This window comes from Suncus etruscus, chromosome 16, assembly GCF_024139225.1.
Source record: "Suncus etruscus isolate mSunEtr1 chromosome 16, mSunEtr1.pri.cur, whole genome shotgun sequence".
In the NCBI taxonomy this organism is placed as follows: domain Eukaryota; kingdom Metazoa; phylum Chordata; class Mammalia; order Eulipotyphla; family Soricidae; genus Suncus; species Suncus etruscus.
The window spans coordinates 80,835,055-80,859,984 of record NC_064863.1 but is presented as its reverse complement, the minus strand read 5'-3'; the positions used below and the strand labels follow the sequence as shown (position 1 = coordinate 80,859,984).

The window sequence follows — 24,930 nt, the reverse complement described above, 5'->3', positions numbered from 1 at the left end:
AAATCAAGGTGTCATGACCACTTCTTAATATAGTAAGCTTAGAAGAGAAAAAATAGATAAATAAATACAATTAAACTGTATCAACTACTATGGAAAACTTTATGGGGTGCTCTCAGTAAACTCAAATTGAGCTGCCATAGGATACACCAATCTCATTTATGGGTGTCCCTCCCCAGGACAAAAGTATTCATACAAAACATGTATGCACACCGCTGTTCACTGCAGTTCTCAGCATAATATCTAAGAGTTGGAATCAACTTATATGTCCAACAACAAATGAGTGGATCATGAAGACAGGTACACATATATGATGGGATATTACATAGATATAAGGAATGTTGAAATCATGCAATTTGCTGCAACATAGGTAAAATTGAATGATATTTTGGTAAATGAAGCCCAAAGAAGGAAGATAAACCAGAATATCAATGGTTTACATGGGAGTTGTCTCAAACACCTTGGCCCCATGTACAGTAAAGATAAGGTAAGAAATTGAGTAGAGGAGGTTAAAAAAACATTTGAAAGATTGGAGGCCAGGGGCCAAGCGGTCTCAGGTGCCTTGGAATTGTGGAAAAAAAAGGACAGAACTAAATATCCAGCCAATGTCAGCAACAATGGAATCAAGAGACGCAAACTTTAACAATCTAAACTTAAAATGGACCTGTTATACTAGCAAGCTGGGGGTCAGAGGGATGGGATGGTATGCACTCAAGGAACATTGGTGGAGGGAGATCTACACTGGTGGTGGGATTGGTCCTGATTCATTGTATATGTGCAACCCAACTTCGAAGAATCTTGTAATTAACAATGTTTTCTATAAAATAAAATCTTAAAAAATATGTATCAGTGGGGATCATACCAAATAAACAGCACTTTTCTGGAAGAGAAAGTTATAGGTTTGTAAAAGATGAAACAATAAATTATATCATAAGAGTCATAGTAGAATTAGTTTAAAAATCCAAAATGATATTTTGTGTTACTTATAAAGAAAATCGAGAACTATTGCGCTGGGTGAGAGTCACAGTGGCCAAGTTCCCAAAGCATAAGGCTAAGAGTATAATTACTAGCACTGCCTCGTATGCCCTGCCGGAGGTCCTTGCATTCTGATGTTCAGGATTCCCCTTATACAGAAGCAACTTAGTACTATCCAGAACACCCAACTTGCAGTGTGCAAGCACCCCAACTTAAGAAAAGCCCAGGGAAACAGCAATACCCAGAGAATGGTCAGCACAATCAAATGTGTGTGTGTGTGACATCTTACCACTGAAACAAAGGTTAAACAAGCATATGAAGAGGATTTTGCAAAGCAGGAAAAAATAAAGACCTATTTTAAAATATATCTATGACACTTCAACAAAGAAATCTTCCCAGATGAAGTGACTGCCACTCTATCACATCTCCACCAAAAATAAAAACCAAAATAGGTTCATTTTAGCTGTAAGGACTAAATAAATTGAATAATCATTTGAACTTCCAATCAATGCTAAATTTTAAATTTATATTTTATCGTTTTCGGCTAACAATACTATTAGTGAAAGCTGCTTATGAACATGATTCAACACCACACCCATAACTAATAACCCGTCTCCATCACTGTAGGGCTACAAGTTGAGTTTAAGTGATGTTTATTCGTTTTTAAATGTAGAAATTAAGGTATGGGCTCTAAAACAAATGGAACCATAGCTCTAAATAAAACTTTCTAGATAACACTTCAGGTCTAATAGTAACAAATTATGTGACAGGAAATGAAATGTTTTTCACTTGATCATTTGAAGACGAAATATAGAAAACATAACTTTTTTGGGGAAATATTTTGGCAATACTTTGAGGAATCCTGCCATGTGTGAATCCATATCTTTCTTTGAGTACCAGAAGGAAAGCATGTGAAGATAGAGGAAAGTTAAATAATGACAAATTACCAATCATTTTTTGAAGAACAGAAGTCAAACAATACAGCCTAATATTGTAACAAAAAGTGTGTAAAGGAAAAAAAAGGAAATGATTATAGACATGGATTTCAAACTTTTTCTAAATTAACCATCTTTGAACAAAAATCATCAAGCTGTGTTTTCCATTTTATGCTTCCTAAAATAAATAATACTTTCTTTAAGAAATTAAGCACACGATATAAAAATGAAAAACAATTCTGATGAAAGAAACAAGCTGTCATGTATATAGAAAAAGTGGATACTAAAATAGAATAAGCCTATACTGGAGCTCTGTGGGATGACCACAATAAAGAGAAATACTTGAATACTACAAGTAGGAGTGAGACCAACAGGCTGTCTTCTCTTTCTGTGCCTCCCTGGTGTCGAGTCCATCCCTTGCCAAAACAAAAACTCAGACCTCCATCTAAAACCCTGCACAAAGGTCAAATGCAAATGAATTAAAGACCTTGATAACAGACCTAAAACCACAAGGTATATAGAACAACATGTAGGAAAAAAAAACTCTAGGACATTGGAACTAAAGGCATCTTCAAGGAAGAAACAACACTTTCCAAAAAATTTGAAGTAGATATACACAACTGGAACTATATTAAGCTGAGAATCTTCTGCACCTCAAAGGAAATAATGCCTAGGATACAAAAGCCACCTCAGAATGGGAGAAACTATTCACCCAATACCATCAGATAAGGGCCTAACATCTAAGAAATGCAAGAAATTGACAGAATTGAACAAGAAAAAAACATCTAACCCCATCAAAAATGGGAAGAAGAAATGATCAATTTCTCAAAGAAAAAATATGAATGGTCAAAGGTACATGAAAAAAATGCCCCACATCACTAATCATCAGGAAGATGCAAGTCAAACAACAATGAGGTACAATCTCACACCACAGAGACTGGCACACATCACAAAGAACATGGACAATTAGTGCTGACTGGGAAATGGGGAGAAAGAAACTCTCATATACTGTTGATGGTAATGCCGTCTAGTCCAGCCCTTATGGAAAACAATATGGAGATTCTCAAAACACTGGAAATTGATCTCCCATTTGATCCAGCTATACCACTGTTATGGATATACCCTAAGAATTAAAAAACACAATACAAAAACCCCTTCCTCACACCTATGTTCATGCAGCACTATTTACAATAGCCAAAGTATGGAGACAACCAAGATGCCCTTTAATGGAGAAATGGCTAAAGAAACTGTGGTACATGTACACAATGGAATATTATGCAGCTGTCAGGAGAGATGAATTCATGAAATTTTCCTATACATAGATGTACATGGAATCCATTATGCTGAGTGAAATAAACACATAGGGAGAGAGACACAGAATAGGCTCACTCATCTATGGGTTTTAAGAAAAAGTAGACATTGAAATAATTTCAGAGATTAGGGCTGGAAAGACCAGTTCAAGATATGAAGCTCACCACAAAGAGTGGTGAGTGCAGTTAAAGAAATAACCTTGCTGAGAACTATCATAACAATGTCATTGAGTGAGCGATGGAAAAAGACTGTCTCAAATACAGGCTGGGGGTGGAGAAGAAAGAATATGGGGGTATTGGTGGTGGGAACATTACACTGGTGAAGCGGGGTGTTCATCTTATGACTGAAACCCAACTAAAATTCTGTTTGTGATCACGGTGTTTAAATAAAGTACTATTAAAAATATTAATATTGTCATTGGTAATTCCAAAATCTCTGGACAATATCATTTTATTACAATATCATTCTAATTCCAATCAAAAGGAATAGACACGAAGTGCAATCTTAATGCTACAGTGATAAAATATTTCTTATTTAATATAAATGTAGTATAAGCTTTCATCAGTTCCTTCCATACTGACCTTTAGTCTTGTTTATATATTATTAAAAAGCAGCATCTATAAACCTTACTGGCATTTCTCACATCAGATGGAAGAGAGAGAGAGTGGGTGTGATCTTTATCTTAGCCTTGACTTTAGCTTTTTTCTTTTTCCTTTCTTTTCTTTTTTCTTTTCCTTCCTTCCTTCCTTCCTTCCTTCCTTCCTTCCTTCCTTCCTTCCTTCCTTCCTTCCTTCCTTCCTTCCTTCCTTCCTTCCTTCCTTCCTTCCTTCCTTCCTTCCTTCCTTCCTTCCTTCCTTCCTTCCTTCCTTCCTTCCTTCCTTCTTTCTTTCTTTCTTTCTTTCTTTCTTTCTTTCTTTCTTTCTTTCTTTCTTTCTCTTTCCTTCTTTTATTTTTATTAATAGGGCCACATCCAGCTGCACTCAGGGGTCACCTGGCTCTGCAGTCAGAAATCACTTCTGCTTAGGGGACCATATGGGATGCCAGGGATCGAATCCAGGTATGTCCTGGGTCAATAGCATGCAAGGAAAATGCCCTACTGCTGGGCTACCACTCTGGTCCTTGACTTTAGCTTTTATAATAGCTGTGAGGGAGGACACTAATCCCAATAAGTTTAACTAGAGCTATAATCACCTGCTGTATGGATGTGGACACATTACCACAGTCAAAAGGTCATATATTTTGTGAATCGCTAGCATTACAATATGGGTAGAGAAGGCAGGCATATGCACATTTGAGATTTTCAAGTCACACTAGGAATTCAGGCTTTATCACCATCAGTGGTAATGTGACAAGGGTAAAATCAAAAGGTTTTTATGACACTAAATTCACTGCTTCTATTTTTTATATAGATTCCATTCCCAGGGTCCAAACTTCCTAATCATCACAGTATTTGACGAGTAACTCAAAGATATATTCACAAATTCTATAGTTATTTTTCAATTTACTCTAAAATCAATGAAAAAGCCTAAAAGATAGAACATTGTTCCATCGGAACACTCAACTTTTCATCCATCGGCCACTGTCAGTGTTTCAATGTAGTAAGATCCAAAAAGAACAATATGGCAATAATGAGGTTCAAATTGTATCCTAAGGACACTAATATTTAATACTGGATCAACACGATGCATTATAAAAGAAAAATTTCAGGCTAAAAAGGCAAGATTCTTAACAAAGATACACAGATGCAAAACGAAAGTGTTTTATCTTGATACACTCTATGCATTCTCAGTGCAACTAGTGTTTTGGTCCACGAACAGCCACACTGCCTCTGCCATCACTTTCTTCTTACTGCAGACCAGTGTATGCAAACATTGGTCATAGAAACAGACCGTTAACGATGCAGTAGAGTTTCTGAAGACAAATGAGGCCTGATTGCCAAACAAAACCCTTTTTATCTTGTTCTAAATAGTACTGTGTCCCGTCTGCGGCTTTGCTTTTACCGTCCCTGTGGTATTACTTCCGAACTAATTATTTTGCATATAAAGCAGGCCTAAGGAGTGAAAAAAAAATGGACTAATTTTATCCTTTAATTTAATTTTATTAGTTTGCAATTCTACCTACAAGAATACTATTGCATGCATAACATTATTTGATTACTGATAACCTAAGGCTTTGTCAAAAATAACTCTGTTTATAAATGGCATTTAACATATGTTAAAGAAATGAATATTGATACAAAACTATACATGCTCATAAGAAGAAACCATTGCAAAATATTCACTTAAAACAGTAACAGGAGGGATATTTCTCAGCACCAGTGGAGCATATAGTTTGAATGTATGAGACTTTGGGTAGATACCTGGCCTCACATACATTAAACTCAGTGACAAAGGTGACATGTTAGAACGAATAATTCTAAACTAATAAGTATACTTAGACTCTACTATCAGACTCTATCATATAATTGCTATTTTCTGGAATATATAAATACATATGTTTTGATGTATATGTATTTTTTTAAATATGAACACTTCACGAATTTATGTGTCATCATTGCACAGGGGCCATGGTAATCTTCTCTGCATTGTTCCAATATTAGTATATGTGTGCTGCCGAAGCGAGCACATAATGTATCTGTATTTTTTAAATTTTTTTAAAAGGCTAACATTTTTATTTATTTATTGGTTTTGTGGCCACACCCTGTGGCAGTCAGGGGTTACTCCTGGCTCTTTACTCAGAACTCACTTCTGGGAGGCTAGCAGGATCATATGGAATGCCGAGGATCAAACTGCGCTCTGTCCAGGGTCAGTGCAGTGCAAGACAAATGTCCTCTCTACCTGCTGTCCTACCATTCAGGCACAAGGCTGATATTTTCAAATAGAATTTTTCAACACTAAACCAGAAGGAAAAAAAGAGGATCCATAAAGATAGTTTTCTTCGCAAATCACAATGGTGACATACTTGGGGCTATAAAGAGGCCAAAGAGAAGTAGGATGCCCTTTATGAACAGGAAATCTGTGTTTAAGTCCCATCACCTAAGCTCTACTGGGAAAAAATTCTGAGTAGTGAATTGGGAGTAGTCCCTAAACAATGCCAAATGTGTTCTAGGGAACAAAGAAGAGGAGAATATAAGGAAGGAAAGAAAAGGGGAGAAGGAGAAAGAAGAAATCTTTACTCTACCTTGGGCAAAATTAGTAGGAAGCTGTTGTCAAGGTATAGTAGCTCTAGGGAAAATCTTTTGGATATCAAATCAAATTCAAGATTCACTCCTGCAAAAAGGATGCTCTTTTTGTGCTCAAGTCAACAATGTCCACCAGCATTCAGTAGCACAATAGTTTTAAAGAAGGATATTAGACTTTTTATTTTTTACTTCCAAAAACAATTTTAAAATTATTCCTTAGGTTTACTCCTATAAATTCTACTTTCCATTACCATATTGCATAACTTCACTTATCCAGGAACTGCCAAGGGCTTCTACCTGGTATCCCCATTATACAGTTATAGGAATCATAGTATCTTTGTAATTTCTAGTCTCATCTTTTGTCACAAACCTTGTGATAGTGTATGTTTCTTCCAAATAAAATCACTTGATCTTCCCTGCATTTCCAAGCTATTTCACAACTCCTGGTGAGGGCCTATGGTTTCCCTGAGAGATACTCTCCTGATTTCTTTATATATCAAGTTTCTTATTTCCATTAAATTCCATTTTTTAAAAAGTATACTTATACTAGTCAAATTTTTGCATTCCAAATAAAAATAGCAAAGTATGATGAATTCTTTTAGACTTAATTGATTAAACTCACTATATATTAACTAAAACTTAAGTGCTTTCTAAATTCCTAAAATTAATTTTAAAATTAGCAACTGAGAGTCAAAAGTCCAATTCTTTATATTTTATATTAACAACATATTTTAGAATCCAATAATCATACTTATAAGCATATGGGCTTTTAATACTCAAGAAAACAGTCATGGTGAAAAGTTTTGTTGTTGAGTCCAACTAAACCTAATAAATTAAGCTTTTAATGGAGGTCCAGGTTGAAGTCTATCAAAGTAACATTCTTAAATTTTCTATAGTCTTTCAATACTGTGCTAATTATTACAACTAAAAGAAATAAAATACTATCTTTTTGTTCCTCAACATGAAATTTTCTTGCAAATTAATTTTATTCATTCTGTGCTTTGCCAAAGCAGTGATTCCACAATATAGAATTTAAACAGTACCAAAAATTAAAGGTAATCTAGCTCAACTCAATTTTTATGTAATTTTGCTGCCTCAATCTGATAGTTAACCTGAAAAAGTGCTTTCATGAAGTAAAATGATATGCAAAAAAACTGTATTTAGGAGCTAGGAACATATGGTCAAAACAATAAGGATCAGATATGAGCAAAACCACCTTTACATCTATCTACATTGAATGCTGAAAGGTCAAAAGTTTTTTTTCATAAAGGTCAGGAACAATATTTTCAACACACCTGTTCAATATATCAATATAAGGAAGTTTAAGAAAACTGTTACCCATAGTAAAAGAATGAAATGAAATGCCTATTTTATGCCACTCATAAAAGTGACTCCAAACCTAAAAACATAAACATACAATGTGAATAATAAATCTCCTAGAAGAAAACACAGGAAAAATATCCTCAGCACTAATCTTGTTAATGATTTATTTAATTTGATGCTACAATCACAAGGAATAAAAGTAAAAATTTAACTGCCTTACCCCTGTGATGGTCTATCAAGCTAAACACTTTTTACATGGTCAAATAATCAACAAAATGTAAAGTTGACTATAGAATAGAGAGAATATATGTAAATTATACACCTGATAAAGTGCTAATATATAAATTGTCATTAAGACTTAATAAATATAACAAATAATAAAGAATAAACAAATGAAACTTAATAAATAAAACAAGTCCATGAAACTGGCAGAGTAATCAGAGGGACACTTTCAAAGAAAATATTAAAAATCCAATAGCTACATGAAAATGTGCTTGACATCGGATACTCAGAAAAGTATAATTAAATGTCTTGAGTTCTATCAACTTCATGAGTTACAATGGTCAAAATACAAAAAGGCAATGGTAGGTTGTAAGAACAGATAACCCTTAACATTCTGGTGGAAATTTTAAACTAGAGCACATAAACCTGAAGATAGGATGAAGGCTCCTTAAAATAAAAAAATCATTGTCATGAGATCCAGCAATATGACTACTGTGTATTCTAGATTTGGAGTATTTACGAGTATTCTAGAATTCTGGGATTTCCAGTGTACTGGAAAGAAATATTGAAATAGTCTCAAAAGTATTCCAGATTGAAATGCTTAGTCACATGTTCAACACATTATTACAAAAGCCATGATACAAAACAACTAACGTCTTAAGAGTAGCTCAGTAAATAAAGGGATTAAATTTTGCACACCCACTATAAAAGACAAATATCATTTACTATTGAGAAACAAGATAATTCATCTTTTTGCATAACTTAAGAAACAAGAGAATTTTACTTAGTAAAATCAAATAGAAAAATATATATATATAGTATATAGTATACTTGTGCTGACTATAAATGTCCAAATCAAAATCACAGAGCAGGCAATGACTTCTAGGGAATAAAACTGAGTCAATAACAAAATAGATATTTTGTTAGAAAATGTAGAATTTTCTTTTTATAAAATGTTCTTCTATATTTTGTACTTAAATCTGCTGAAAAGTGGATCATAATTATTCTATCAATAAGAAAAGAAAATATGTGACAATATAAAAATGTTAGCTAATGCAATATAGTTGAGTATAAAACATATTGAAATAATACACTGATTAGATCTTAAACTTAGATGTTATATGTCAATTTCATTTCAATAATCGAAGTAAAAATATGCATATCTGGGTTTTGGATTCTTTTTTTGAAACCTAAACTTAACCTCATCCCTTATGAGTTGGTGGTTATAAGGAATCAGCCAGAAATTATCAGGACTTACTCCTCAGGACTTACTCAGGAACAGGGATCACTCCCCATGGATGCTTGTGGAGCTATCTAGGGTACTCTGGACCAAAGCAGGGTTGACTGTATGTGAGGCAAGTGCCTTACTTAATCCCTGCACAATTTTTTCCCCTGCCTCCCGATGTTTATGAGCTAAAATTAACTTTTCAATTTGCAATGCAATCATTAACCACATAATAAAGTTCGAATGGTAGCAGGAAACTATTATTTCTGCTCAGAATTGTAAAGCATGGCTTAGTTTCTGTTATAGGTAAAGAATATTAATATTAAATTAAGCAAAATGAAAATTAGATTGCTTCATTACCAATTACCAATCTGTAAATAATATTTAATGAGTTGCAAAAATTGCACTTCTTAGGAAATTTATAAGGATATTCAATTGTTAACTAAATTATTTTTTCTTACCCAACTGTAAACACTAAAGATAGTATATTAATTACAAACGAGTACACATTATATTTTAACATATGTGTCATAAAAAAGTGAAAGACAATGAATATTCTCAGCAAAATTTTGTAACACCTATCTGTTTTCTCTATATATCTCCATCCATTCCTTCTGTCTGAACTCAGCATTTAAGACCATAATCATCTGCTAATACCAGTTGGAAAACAAAGTTTGAAAGACAATATTCAATTTGACAACACTACCAAGCTTGGAATCTTGCAAATATCATCATGTATGAATATGAAATTATTCTTTGTGTTGCCATTAATAAACTTTGCATGATATATGTCCTCCTCTGGCTTCAAAGGGTATTGGATTCCTTCACAGGAAAAGGGGTCTAAAAGTCAAAACACTAATGAAGTAGGAAAAGCTAGTACATTTATCTATGAAGAGGGAACTGCAGACACATCATTGCATATGATGAATTCTATTTACACTTATCCACACATAAATGAAATCAATACATCTGGAATAACCATTCAGTTTATTTTTTAATAAAAGGCATTTTGGAGACATGCACTACTCTTACCCCTTCTCCCATGTTAATCACTAACTAGAATTTTTTTAAGTTTTTGGGGCCACACCCAGTGATGCTCAGAGATAACTCCTAGCTTTGTGCTCACTGTGGTCCCTCCAGGGTCAGCTGTGTGCAAGGCAAACACTCTACTGCTGAGCCATCACTCCTGCCCCCTAACTAGAAATTTTAATTTCTCATTGTCATTTGTTTCACAGTTTCTTTTAAAAGTTTCATATTTAAATCTTCTTCATGAAGAAGTTAACTTAGAATATGAAGTTTGTAGATCAACACAACATATATTGACAAAAATATCAATCCAGCTCATTTTATACTTAGTCAAGTTTTTAGTCAGTATTGCTGGTTAATATACTTTTATTGAAAATATACTGACACAGGGATCACATATTTTATTGAACTAATCCCAGGGATTCTCGTTGTCAGCAGCATCTCCAATAAAGAAAATTTCTCCCACTTATCATCTTTATTCTGCTTTCAGCCTGGTCCATTGAACATTTTCCTCTTTGGTGGCATGGAAGTGTCTCTCCTCTAATACACTCAGCAGCCAAGAGCTAGTTCTATCTTCAAAATGTGGGCAATATTTTGAGAAAATAAAACTATTCCTTCTCAGCAAATCTGCATACAAGCATTCAGAGTCTGATTTTACGGCTTATGGATTATCTAAAATCCTTTTCTCCTTTTTCCCTTGCTTTTTGGCCATTTCTCTGCTCATTAGCATTGCCACTGAAGGGTGGACTGAAAAGGAGAAAGAAGCAGAGCAGCTGGTTTTACTATTTATTAACAATTTATCAACCATAAGAAGAACTCTCAAGGGAAAATATTTAACTATTTACCAGTTGGTCAGTGAGTTTCTGAACCTTTACAGCTGACATTTTGCATGTTTACACCTTTCCTATTCCTATGCATGATATAATAATAATTTTGTGGAAATATGCTTTCCCAACAATAATTAGTTACATGGAAAGGTAAAATGTGATTTTAATAATTTCATGGGTCATTTGCTTCTTTTGTTTGCTGAAGTACAACTGTCATTGATGTGTAAATACACTGATAATAAATATTAGAATTATAAGTGAGACATGAGAGATAGAACAGGGAGTAAAGGACTTGCCTTGCACAAAGCTGACCTTGGCTCAATCCACAGAGCATCGCCAGAAGTGATCCCTGAGCACAGCCAGGGGTCAGATGTGGCCCAAGCCAAACCCCAAAATAAAAATAAGTAAAAAACAATAACAACATACAATTTGCTTCAAAGTATGATGAACAAAATTAATTTGCATTTCTTTATATCTAAGAAACATATGTAAGGACATGATATTATATGGCATTAAGTTTAGAATTGATTGTATTTTCTATTAATGTCTAATAACTAAATCCTTAAATCAGTTCCTTTTATTTGAATTTATTACATAATTATTGTAGCTATGAAGTAGTGGGTTTGCTAAAAGAGAGATAAAATGGTACATGATTAAAACAAACCCTTAGTCCTTATTTTATCATGAAGTCATAATTTTATAACCAAAAGCCATAACAGATTTTGATTTTCCATCTGTAACAGGTTTCTGGTTATACACCAAAAGTCAAGTAAGAAAATATATTAAAAGCCTTCTTAGAGGGCCCGGAGAGATAGCACAGCGGCGTTTGCCTTGCAAGCAGCCAATCCAGGACCAAAGGTGGTTGGTTCAAATCCCGGTGTCCCATATGGTCCCCCATTGCTTGCCAGGAGATATTTCTGAGCAGACAGCCAGGAGTAACCCCTGAGCACTGCCGGGTGTGGCCCAAAAAACAAAACAAACAAACAAACAAACAAAAAGCCTTCTTAGAGCGCCAGAATAAATAGCACAGCGGTAGGGTCTTTGCCTTGCATGCGGCTGGCCCAGGACAGACCTGGATTCTATTCGGTATTCCACATGGTTTGAAGCCAGGAGCAATTTCTGAGCCTATAGCCAGCAGTAAGCCCTGAGCATCACTGGATGTGACTCAAAAACAAAACAAACAAACAACAAAAAGCCTTCTTTGCTATTAAACTCCTCTTTCCATAAAGAAATAGATATATTGGTTTTTAGGCTACACCCAGCAGTGCTTAGGACTCTGAGCTCAGGGATAACTCCTAGTGAAGCACAGATCCTATGTGATCTCAAACCAGAAACCAAACCCAGCTTGGATCACATGAAAGGAAAGCACTTGGCCTCGTGTATTGTCTCTTCTGTTTTCCATATATTATTTTATCTAAAGTAACACTTTGTTTATAGCATTAGAAGACACATACACCTGTACATTTTTAAAATGAGGTAACTAGTCACATGGATAATTCTGTACTCAATCTGGCATTTAATAAGCATTCAAGATGTAATTGATGAACTTCTCTTCATCACATGTAATGCTTTCCAAGTCTACTCACAGTAATGTTTTGCTCTAAATACATAAAGCATGATTTCTCATTTTGAAAATGAGGAATTATGTAAATTCACCAAAACTTACTAAAGCTCCAAAGAGGAGTAATATCTTGTATACCTGTGCATGAACCCCTATCCTCCCCAAATTTAGGAGGGTAGGTGTGAAATGTTCTTAAATAATTTTAATAAAAACAGGTTTTTATTTTTAATAAAAAAATTCTGCCACCTTTAGGCTATACTGACAGGATCTGGCATTTTCAAAAAGAAAATTAACTCATTTTCTGTTATTACCATTCTTACAAACAGCAAAGGCCTGAACATGAATAAACAAGATAGTAATTGGTCCGACATCACTAACAAATTTGGTCTGTTGTCAGACTGCAAAGATTATAAGAAGGAAGAATTATTCTTTGGAATTTCAATTTATTTTAATCTGCATGCTGCAGAAAAAAAAATAAGACCAACCCATTTTAGCTCATAATAGTGTTGTGTTTGGTTATAAATGTCTAGAACATGCTGTTTCTGGGAAGTAGGCATGCCACTACACACGACATTTAGATATGTCAAGGTTAAAGTACACTAAGTTCTGCACTTTTGGTTGCAAATTTCAACTTAAATTTATATCTAAATTTACTTAGCAAGCATAGTACTTTTTAACTAATTAAATTTCACTATTCCAGGAAGCTATAAACTCTTAGCTTAAAATATCAATAAATACTACAGTTAATAGACCAGAGTTTACTTTTTAAATAAGTCATTGTTGCAGTCAAATGACAAAACAGTATCTTGAACACTCATTTTTCAGGTCCACCATGTTTATACTGCAACTAATAAAGGCAAGTAAATAGAAGCAACCTGTCCACTTCATAAGACTAAGTTTTCATTAAGAGAAAATGGTAGTATAGGAGAGACAACATTAAAAATGAAAGCATTGAAAAAATATATCATATCTGCTATTAGTATTCTTATTTGAAGTCTTATTTTAGCTGTAAATTTAACATAATATACATAGCATATGTGTGTTAATTAAAAATCAATGAAAGTACTATGCTTCATTGCAAAAGGCTGAGTTCTAAAGTTAGAAAACTTAGAACATTCCTAATTTTCACCAATGACTAAAGATCTGTCATCTATGGTACAGCACAAATAGAAGCAAAGATTCCTTAATAGGAAATATTGTAAAGCGCCACTGAAAATTAATCATGCATTTTCTCATCTAGTAAAATTTACACTGCAATGATAGGCACATCTTTATGAAAGTGCTACATGCATTTTTCCATCCATAAAGTTAACTGCTAATGACAGTTTGACTGAAGTAACTTATACTATCTGCTGGTACATTTCTTCATCCAGAAAACTGGATGAAGTGGCCATATCCAGACTCAACTTCATATTAATAATTGCTTGATGAGGAGCAGTAGGAGTGAATTTGGATCAGAAAAAAAAAACATGAAAAATGTGTCTGGGATTTTTCTCTGTTTTACATTTCTAAGAGACACCAAACAGATGCTAATATTTCTGGGGCACTTCTAGTTGGTAAATTATCCAGGCTCCTGTAGTCAGTATTGGCTAATTATAATATGAGACTACTCATTCCTCCAGACAGACTTAATGAGCACTTGTATTTTGCTATGGAGTTAGAGTAGCCCTGTTTATAACACCATATTATTAACACTAAATAAAACACACATAAAATTCAAAACAAAGAGAACACACACACACACACACACTTATCAGGCACCCTCAATCTGTTATTGGAGTTCCCATGAATATCTAATGAACCATACATTATGTATGATGTATAATTCTTGTTCTATTCACAAACCATCTTCATTTTTAAGAGTCCTTAATTTGTGTGATTGCAAATTTATTCTGGGCCAGAAAGACAGCTTAGATGGTCTGCGCATGTGCTTTACATGCAGGAGACCCAGTTTTTGTCCCCAGAACCATATAGTTGTGGGAACATAGAGTATAAAATACAGTTCCTGGACAGAATAAAGTATAGACCCCTAAAAAAATGTATGTTTCACTAATTTCCACTAATTTCCTTTTTCTAGATCACTCTCTGCCCCTGAATGAAACTTCTCATAATTCCTCAAAAAAATAGAATTTTTGAAATTTAATGATAGTCAAACATTTGTTTAAGGGATGCTATAAGTGAAAGCTCGGGGCTGGAGTATTAGCACAGAGGTAGAGTGTTTCCTTTGCACTAGGCCAATCTGGGATGAACCCGGGTTTTATGCCTGGCATCCCATATGGTTCCCTGAGCCTGCCAGGAGCAATTTCTGAGTGCAGAGCCAGGAATAACCCCTGAGCGCTGCTGTGTGTGGGCCAAAACCAAAAAGCAAAAACTAACACCAAAAAAAAGCGAGAAATTATCAATATTTTTCCTCTTAGGTACTAATAAAATAAATACTTTCGAGCCTTAAACATTTAACCCAAAATGTCCTCTTTATTGTTTTAGACATACCCTAATATTTTTCACATTATATAAAATTTGCATTTACACTCAAATGACAAAATTCACAAAATGTAAACTGAAACCTCAGATGTCCTTTTCATCAATTCCCAAATTAATTTTGTATGTTTTCCTTTATCTTTTAGATAAACCACCTCATCATCCTCTTATTCAGTAATAACTTACTAAAATTTATGTATTAACTAATTTGCCAATTTAAGGGCAAGTTGAACATACAAAAACTTCATTAATTTAAACTATTATTCTTAATTATGTGTTTTTACCAATGTTAAAACAAATTTATTTTATTAAATTTAACCTTCATTTAATTCCTTTGAGAAATCTTATATTCTTATAAGCTACAGACTTTGCCTCTTTAAATGATCACTAATTATTACAGTTGTTTTGTAATTTCTACACAAACCAATGTGTAAATTGTAAATCATAAAATTTAATGTTTATTAAGTTTACATCATTGGAAAACACAGATAATGAATGATTCACAAACTCCACAGTTGACATTTTCTAAAATATTTATATTAATGTCATTGTGTATTTCTTGTAATTCTGTACATGTGTCTTTAAAATCACAAATCTCATTATATGTCTTCTAATTATTTCACTGGAAAGCAGAATATCCACACTTTGTAATGAACACTATTCACTAATGTCTGTTAAGACCATTTCTACAAAGAATATTCGTATATTGAAGCCTCATCCCCCCAATTTTTCCTAGGTAACTTGACCTTACCTGCAAGACCCCACCCATTTCCTGGGAGGGGTCTTGGAAAGGGTAGATAAGGCTTTGACCAGAGGGGACTAGGCCCTTTTTGGTCTTTTGCCAGCATGGAGGTCAAAGAGAAGATGGCTGAAAGGAGTTAAGATACTGGGCTAGCTAAGAATGGCTGAATGCTTAAAAGGTTATGATATAGGCCACACATGTGGTGGATAGGGCATGAATAAAGTTGATGCTTCGTGAAGCCTGTCTGTGAGTGAGTTCAATACCGGACGCTTTCCTGGACCCCAGACCCGCCAGTTGATGGGGGATGAAGCCACGTGGCCATAGCCTAAGAATAAAGCCTCCATCCACCTCCATCCCAGCCCATCGTTAATTATTTAATTCTACAGTATATGATCTTAGGACCCTTTTACCATTGAAAGGTATACGACTAATCCACCTGTCTTGCATGCAGCCTACAAGAATTCAATCTCTGTCACCACAAGGTCCTCCAAGCACCTCCAGAAGTTACCCTCAAGCAAAGCTGTGTGGCCTAGATTCATAGATCCACCACCCTAAAGATACACACACACACACACACACACACACGCATACCCAGAAATAAGTCATTTATTTCTATAGCATTTTAAATTTGTTGGAAAAATACATGATTCGATTTAGCAATCAAATAATTTATCAGATAATTAAAGGGTTAAATATGACCTAGATTTAAATTTTAAGAATAAGAGGGAAGAACGACATTTTTATTTCTGGCTGTAAAATGAAAGCCATCCATATCTTGTAGGAACATGGACCTCATTAAATGTTTTTTTGCGCTGATTATATATCTGTATATACATACATATATGTATTGCATGTGGTTTTCAAGGACTACATAAAACAACTCAGTGACACCTAATGACAAAACTATCTTTATAGGTCAGAAAATATTTTGTAATAAATAATATGCTTGTACTAAAAATAGGTGTTAATGTCCATAGGGCATCTATCCTATGAATTAACATAAAGAGCATAGGGCAATGTTGAATATTTTATTTTACAAACAATGCACTCAATAAATAAATAGTAAATAAATATAAATAAATGGTAAATAAAACTTCTGGGTTAAAATAAAAGTCACTTTAAATTACACTTTAAGTTATTTTAGAGGTAAAATTACAGTATGATAAAATTAGCCTTTAAAAATTTGAATTTAATATGATGTATCTTTTGTTAAATCTAGTAATCTCAATGTTGTTAAATAGTAGAAAGTTAATCATCTTGATTTTAATTATATTAAAATTAATAATTATAGCAAATATTTATTGGATGTACATTTCACTTTGAAAAAATGGCCCTTAGTTTAATGGCTTATTAGTCATGTCATAATTAATATCCCTGATAAATAGCACTGCCTAGATTAATATATATCTTGACTGTTATTCAGAGAACTGTATGAATGACAAAATTGTCAAGTTTGCCATTATTTTAAAATCATAAATTATGCCTTAACACTGTGCAGATTATACAAGATAGCATATATAACTTTGAATGCAGAAATTGTAAATAATTAAAATACCAATAAAATAGTTGGTATGGCTAATATAGTTTGTTATTTCTTATTAATTATTTATTATTTATATGGTTTATTCTTATTGTATGGCTTATATGTAGATTGTATGGTTTATTTCCCCTTATATTTGAGTCCTGTGGGACTACAAATCACCAATATAAATTATTTAAAGAGTTAAAAGAAGCATTTTCATAGAAGACAGCTTGATTATGTAACAAGTATTTGAGAAAATAGTCCTCTGTATAGAAGTAAAAGATATTAAATATAATATAAATATTATTTTAAATGTCATGATATTTTTATTCATTCACTTATTTTCTACCATGCTTTAAGTTTTATTGTGATGAAAGATTATATAAACTGGAGCTTTGCAAAACTTGGTCACAGTTATGAACAACTTCTTCCTTTCTGACTCTCCTTCTGGAAGAGAATATTCTGCTAACATCAACACATGCTATTTTTTCTAATACATGGGTAAGTGTGTTTTTGAGGGTTCCTTTGCAGAGATATAACAGGAAAAACTGTTCCAAACAGGTTTGTGAGCAACAGAAACAGATGAAGAAATGAGCACATGTTTTTAAACTGTAAAAACATGAGATCCTCCATATTAGATATCAAGCAAATCACAAACTGTGCAGTTGACTGGAAATGCCACCTAATCCCTGCTTAATTAAAGCACTGCTCTTAACTCCTGTTGTGTTTACGGAGGAAAGTGTTTGGCAAGACTGATGTATAAAGAAATAGCAGTCAGTGTGGCTAATCTCAAAGACTCGGGAGCTTTCTAGCTACATAAATCAGAGCGACTTTTGAATAGCCTCATAAAACACAATGCATTGCCATTCCACTCACGAGTTTTTGGTTCTTCCTACAGCATGCAGATCATTAGGATACTTCTAAGCAATCAAGTAATGTGGGCCTGATGAAATTACTCAATCAATGCATAGGCTCAAAGTAAAAGCATAACTCAAAAGAGCAGTTTTTATACATCTAATTTCTTTCTTGGAAAGGGGAGAAAAATCACAATGGAGTAATTCCTATTAAATATGATGTCTTTAGACATATGTGTTAAATGAACACATCATTTTCAAATGTCTTCAAAATATAACAGAAACTCAAAGTAATCACAATTATGCAGTTGACTGAAACAAATACATTTCACATGCAATTATTAGAGTCTAACCATTAAACTATAGCTCATTGTTTGGTTTAACTAGTATTTTTAATAAGATGCTATAGGCTAAAGCTTAGAACTGTCTTAACTAAATTACCAGCTTTATATGAAAACAAAGAGAGAAGAAACCAAAGTTTTCATCCATATAATGTGGTTCAATATTAAAAGGATTTCATATTTAAGGAACCTATTAGAGCAGTGTCCTTTTTATCTCTCCAGTTTGCCTGAACTACATATTGAAGATCCTTTCTACCTCAGCACATTACATGAGAAGGGGAAGACTTTCATTTCTGACTCTATCTTGAGATCTGAAATGATCACTTTGCCTCTCTAGTGTCATCATTTTCATACATTTAGTGCAGAAACATGACATTGGCCTTAAGTATATTTCTCACATTAAATATGTAGATGAAGGTAATCAGCCTCATAAAGATTATTTCTATTTTCTTATTCAGCCACGTAAACTAATCCAATGGCTATTACCTTGGTATTTTAAAATTTTAGTGGGTGCATTAAATTTATTTCGAGTTAAAGTTTTCCATTTATTACAATCATTATGCTGAGGTTGGGGTGGAAGCTTGTGGGTTTTGCTAACCAGTTAAGTGCTCACATATTAGAAGAGGTTATTTTAAATTTTAAGTGTTAACGCTTTCAAAAAAGGATTTGGGGTATCTTAAGCAAACCTCTTTGCAAGCTTTCTGACAATATGAAGTAGTCTAAAATAGGTAACGCTATTGTCTAGAGTACTAATTAATTACACTCAAATCAAAATTAAGCAATCATTTATTTGAGTAAGAATCACACTGTTTATGCATTAAACTAGTTTTCTAAAGAAATATCTCATTTTCAGATTCACTTTTGGGACTGCTTATAAATAAACAATTTAACACTGATAGACAACAGAATCAAAGGGAAAAAAATACAACAGTTCTGATCTGTCCAGACTGCATTACAAAAATATTCATTGCCATCGTTTCATCTGACAGAGGCTAGCAAGTTGTTTTAGAGGTGAGCAAATAAATGGATTTATTGTGGAGACCATAAATAAGCAATACGAATGATATTTATTCATAAACCTCCTGAGTTATGAAGAAGCATAAGGCAAACAGCTCATCCTAAAATAAACGTACATGCACGAGGATAACCTATAGCTGCATTCCTGCTCCAGCCACTTACAATTCGACATAAATATATGTCATTCCTTTAAGAGGAGCAGGGCTCATTTTTGAACTCTCTCGGAGCATCATTGAAACCCTCATTGAGACTATAATGTCCCCCCCCCCTGAAAAGTTCTGAACCCATTGGCACCGTGAGCTTGCAGACAGAACGTGATCCAGCGACGCTTAATTGATTTAATGCCCCAATATAAGATTTTGTGAATCCCGGTCTCGTCGCCCCCTTGCAAATATACACCAGCATCTATGTACATGTGAGTGTGTGAAAGGGTTGGGTGAGGGGTGGAGTAGGGGGGGGGGTCCTTCTGATAGAAATTATAGGGAATGGCAGACATGTTTCCAAGACCATCTCCTAGATCAAGAGGAGGCTTCCTGGATCTGAGGGGCTGCTCCGGAGAGAGAAACCCTTGGCACCACCTTCCCTTGCAAGCCGATTCCATGCCCACTCCAGGTGTGCCCGTGTCTGTGTGCGTGTGCGCGCGTGTGTGGCGCGGGGGAAGGGCAGAGAGGAGCAGAGTGGAGAGAGAGAGGCTGCGACCCTTGTATTTCGCGAATTTGCAGCCCAGCAACCTAGTCTGGACAGCTCCAAGTACCGCGGCTGCAGAAATGCACCCCCCCCCCAACAAGGGCTTCTCCCTCGGCAGCCCGGTACCAACACCCTGCTTGGCATCCCCAAGGAGAGGCGAATCTCCGGGAAGGAAAGCAAGCGTCCTCGCCAGTGCTGGAGCCGCGTAAGGGCATGGCTGGTGCGGATTAGCGAGAGAGAGAGAAGAGTTGTAGCCCCGAGTGGCGAATGCCCTGCATGATAATGATGCTCCGGCTAGGCCCCCCCTATCCCTACATACACACCCCCAGCCTGTGGCAGGCCGATAGATGGGGCCCGGGCACCAACCAAGTCTCTCCTCGACTCAGGCCGCAAGGCCGGCGCGGAGCCTCTCCGCACGGAGCCCCGGGGAAGCTGGGCAGCAACTGGCGAGGGAGGGAAGCGGGCATGGGCGGCGGCTCCCATCGCTGTCGAGTCCCGCAAGAGCAGAGCAGCTAGCCCTGGCGTTCGAGAAGCCGGAGAGTGCCCAGATACCCAGCACACAGCCGGCCCGTCCCCGGAGCGCCGAGTCCCGCGCCCTGCCGCCAATGCGCCCGCTCGGCGGCATCTCCACTGGGCGCATCCTGGGGACTCGGATTCGAAGCGAGGCGGTGCGGGATCACCGCTAAACACCCGCAACCTCCCCACCAGTGGCCCGGGACAGGGAGGCCTCGGGCATGGACGTTGTAAAACCACCTGTTCGCTCCGAACCCCAAACACACACACACAAGCGCGCGCGCACCTCTCCAGCAGGTGCCATCGCCCGTTCCCCGCAACCTCTCCAGCCCGCGTTGATGGGGCTTTCTTGGTGGGGGGGGGGGGGGTAGAAAAGGCACATGCGGGAAAAAAAAGGAGGAAAGTTCCCTTTTTCCCCCCGCACACACTCCCTGGCACACACAGACACACGCGTCCCCGGAGCCAGACGAGCCCCTCTCCAAGCACCCCGCGCGCGCGTTGCAGCGGGAGTGACAGCTGGCGCACCCGGGGGGGCTTGAGAAGAACCGGGCCGGGGGGCGCACAAGCCGAGCAGGGACCCCCGAATAGGGAGCGCTTACCGATGTGGATGATGGAATCCGCATTCGCCCCGCGCCAGGTTCGGGACCCGCAGAGGCACAGCAGCAGGAACCAAGGGAAAACTTCCATGGCCTCGCCTGCCTGCCTGGCGCGGCTGCGGGGTTGCGGGGTGGGGGGGCGGCGTGCGGGCTTCCCCCAGAGGCTGTCGCCGAAGCGTCCGAAGAGTTTGGGGGGTCACGGAGGAGTTGTTGTGCGGGACCCACCGGGCCCGGCAGAGCCTCGCGGCGCCGGTGCAGCAGATGCGGAGCGCGGACGGGTGCGCGCGGCGCGGCGCGGTCGCGTCCCTGGATGGGGCGAGCCGGGGTGCAGTTTGGAGAGCCCGGGGGCGCGTCGGCTGCCCGCAGGGGACCAGCTTAGCGCGGGGTCCGAGGCTCTCGGGTCCCAGCGCTGCCGCGGCAGGCAACTTGCAGCCGATCCCCCGCACCCGCGCGCCGCCGGATGTCCCCTTCCCCCGCGCGCCCCCGCCCCGACGGCCCCTCTCGCTTTTGGGGGGGGGGGGGTCTCTGATCTCAAGACGGGGCCCCCGGGAGGCAGCCCAAGGGATGCACTTGCAGCAGGGAATGCGGAGAGGAATGCAGAGGAGAGGAGATGCCCGAGCGCGCCCCGCTGGCAATCCGCTGCCAGCCCGCTTGGAGACCGCGTTGGCACCGGGGTGCCCTGGCGCCCACGGCGGGGCCCGGCGGCCCAGAAATGCCGGGGATGGATGAGGTCGCCGTTCCAAAGGCCGGGCTGCTGCGTGGAGCCAACCGCCCGCGAGAGGCGAGCCGAGGAGCTGCGGCGGCTGCTGCTGCTGCTGCTGCTGCTGCTGCTGCTGCTGCTGCTGCTGCTGCTGCTGCTGCTGCTGCACCTGCTGCTGCTGCTGCACCGGCCCCCACGCCGCCTGCACGGCGAGAGGGGAGCTTTCAGCGCCGAGAGAGGGGCCGGAGGGTGCAAGAGCTCCCGCTAATAACCGCCTCCTCCACTCGCTCTCTGCAACCCAAGGGAGGGAGAAGCCCAAGGCAAAGGTGCCACTGCCGCTCGCTTGCACCCCTCAACCGGGACTGAGCAAAAAGGCAGCGCTTGGGGAGAAAGACACTGACCACCCCCACCTTTCTTTTTCTCTCTTTTTTTTTTTTCTCTCTCTCTCCAGAAGGCTAAAAGCAGCCTTAAAAAAAGCCACCCCACTTATTTAACCTTGCTCTTCGCCAACAGGTATCAGACTTTCCCACCCTCCCCTTTAGTCTCCTGCCTAGTATTAGTCCAAAGAAGTGGTTAGAAGAATTAGGGACACGGGGGGTCACTAAGGGAAAAAAGAGACCTAGAAAGCTTTTTTAATGAGATTTCAATTATAAAGTTATAAAAAAGGAAAGGGCGTGCTAATTACTTTCCTTAGATTGATCTTTTTTTTTTTTCTGTCTCCAGAGTATTTTTTTTTTTTTTTTTAGAAAATCTAGTGGATTGAAAATAAAGAAGATTCCGGATCATAGATATAATCCATGAAATAACATGTATAGTCTAGTGGAAATGTGTATTAAACGTATGCACTGAGTAAGCTTAATCACTGACCTATGAATACAAATTCAGATTAGGGAGAAAATGAGTGGCTTCTCCGTGGAAAGAGAGGAGAAAGTACTGGGAGAATGACAGTCTCCCAGTCCCAGAATGAAAGGGTGTTTTGCCAGCCTATTCCTTACAGTAAAACGCGCTACTGTGACTGCCTTTCTTCTGTGATCAACCAATAACTAACCTGGTCTCATTTTAGACTGCAGATTTGTTCATGCAGCCAGTATTCCAGCATCTAGTTGAAGTCAGGAATGAAGGGTCCTGGTATTATTTAAATGACGTTATAATCATTTAGGAATTCAACTACTTAACACATGGAAAGACCAACAACTACTCAGAGGCCAGATTACCATCAGATTTGGACCGTTCCTTTTTTTTTCTTTTTTTCTTTTTTTTTTTTTTTTTTCTACTTTCTCTCTGAGTCTTCTCCTAGCCTGGTGCAGTTGGCTGCGATTTCCTCAAACACAGTTGTGTATTCTCACCTCTGTGAAATATTTTCCTTCTTTTATCTATTTTGGCACTTCCCCTGATATTACAGAAAACGTGCTGTAATATTGTTATTTATGCTATCAGCTCTGTGGGAAAGAACGTTAATACACCCCAAATCAATCTCCTCTGTCATTTTTTAATTTAGCTCAGACTCCTTTTGCCTGCTGGGCTATCGTTGGACGGATTGTCAAGGATTGTTTAACAATAACAGTTGGAAGGGATAATAGTTGGCTTGCCCCATCAAAGCCTGGACATATCAAATCATCAATTCATGCTATTTTCTCTCTTCAATTTTAGTGTATTCTGATTATATTTTTTTCATTGTTGTCATTTAGTGCTTCTTTATTTTGGAATAATGGGAATTTTTCCCCCAAATCACTTCAAATTAAGTAAGTTGACTTTAAGACTTGACCCTATACATAGAAAATCCTCCAGAGATGATTCCCTGAAGATTTCAGAGCCACCATTCCTTTACCCCATTTAAGAAAATAGGTCTGAGTAACAAACAACAGAAGACAGCACAAGATTATTGCTACCTTTAAGAAGAAATAGATGAACCAATGAAAGATATAGCTTTACAAAAAATAACACAGGAAAGTTAATACAAATTTAAAAATATAACGGTGCCTTTCTTTTTTCAATTTAAGTATATCGGTCTCCTTTTACCATCCTGCTCAATAGATCTTTATTGTTTTTAAGAACACTTTTTTAAAATTATGTATTATCTGTATTTTCTAGTATATAGAAAATTGCATCTTGTAACACAATATTTAGATAGGTGGAAGCAAAGTATTTGAATGTATTAGTTAACTTAAATTCTAGAGGGGGGAATAAAAATTTCTCTGTGATTTGTTAATATTGCACTTTCAGTTTAATGAACTTATCTAATTAAAATTGCTTAGCTTTAATCCAAATTTTATTCTATAGAAATGGTTTATGTGCTGAAATTCAACTTTGAAATATTTAATTTTTGGAATAAAGCTATAAGTGAGCTATGATTCATAAGTGTATTCTTGTGAGACTGGAATTTATTCAGATATAAATCGTGATATAACTATAAATTTTTTAAATCAGTAGGTTAGATCATCTAAATAACCCTAAAATATAAAGTGTTAGAATTGCTTGTTTACCTGTTATAAAAATAATCAGAATCAAAAAGTGTTAACTTTATCTTGTGGACATGTGCAGAGATAAGTTCTTTAATCAGGTATAATGTACTCTAAGAAAAATTGAAATAGAATGCCTATCTCGAATATAGCAGGTGTCAAAATAGAATGCCTGTCTCGAATATAGAGGGAGGTCGGGGGCATCAGTAGTGGGAATGTTGCAGTGGTGAAGGGGGGTGTTCTGTTTATAATTTAAACATGACTACAATCATACTTGTAATTATGGTGCTTAAATACTTTATAAAAAGAAAAATTCATGGGTTGGAGTGATAACACAGCAATAGGATGTTTGCCTTGCATGTGGCCAACCTGCAAAGGACCTGAGTTTGATACCTGGCATCCCAGATGATTCCCCAAGACTGTCTGGAGCGATTTATG

General features: G+C 37.2%; 1 protein-coding gene and 1 non-coding gene across 2 annotated transcripts in view; both read right to left on the bottom strand.

Moving 5' to 3' along the window:
- GRID2 (glutamate ionotropic receptor delta type subunit 2) overlaps positions 1–21,424 on the bottom strand; it is a 1,564,419-nt gene extending 1,542,995 nt beyond the window's left edge. The window contains exon 1 of the mRNA XM_049789891.1: positions 21,337–21,424. Within this exon, the coding sequence (XP_049645848.1) occupies positions 21,337–21,424 (88 nt within the window). The remainder of the gene's footprint in view (positions 1–21,336) is intronic.
- On the bottom strand, positions 5,735–5,843 carry LOC126033158 (U6 spliceosomal RNA). The gene has a single exon (XR_007504305.1). It is a non-coding gene; the product is annotated as a U6 spliceosomal RNA (small nuclear RNA).
- Positions 21,425–24,930: the final 3,506 nt, after the last annotated feature.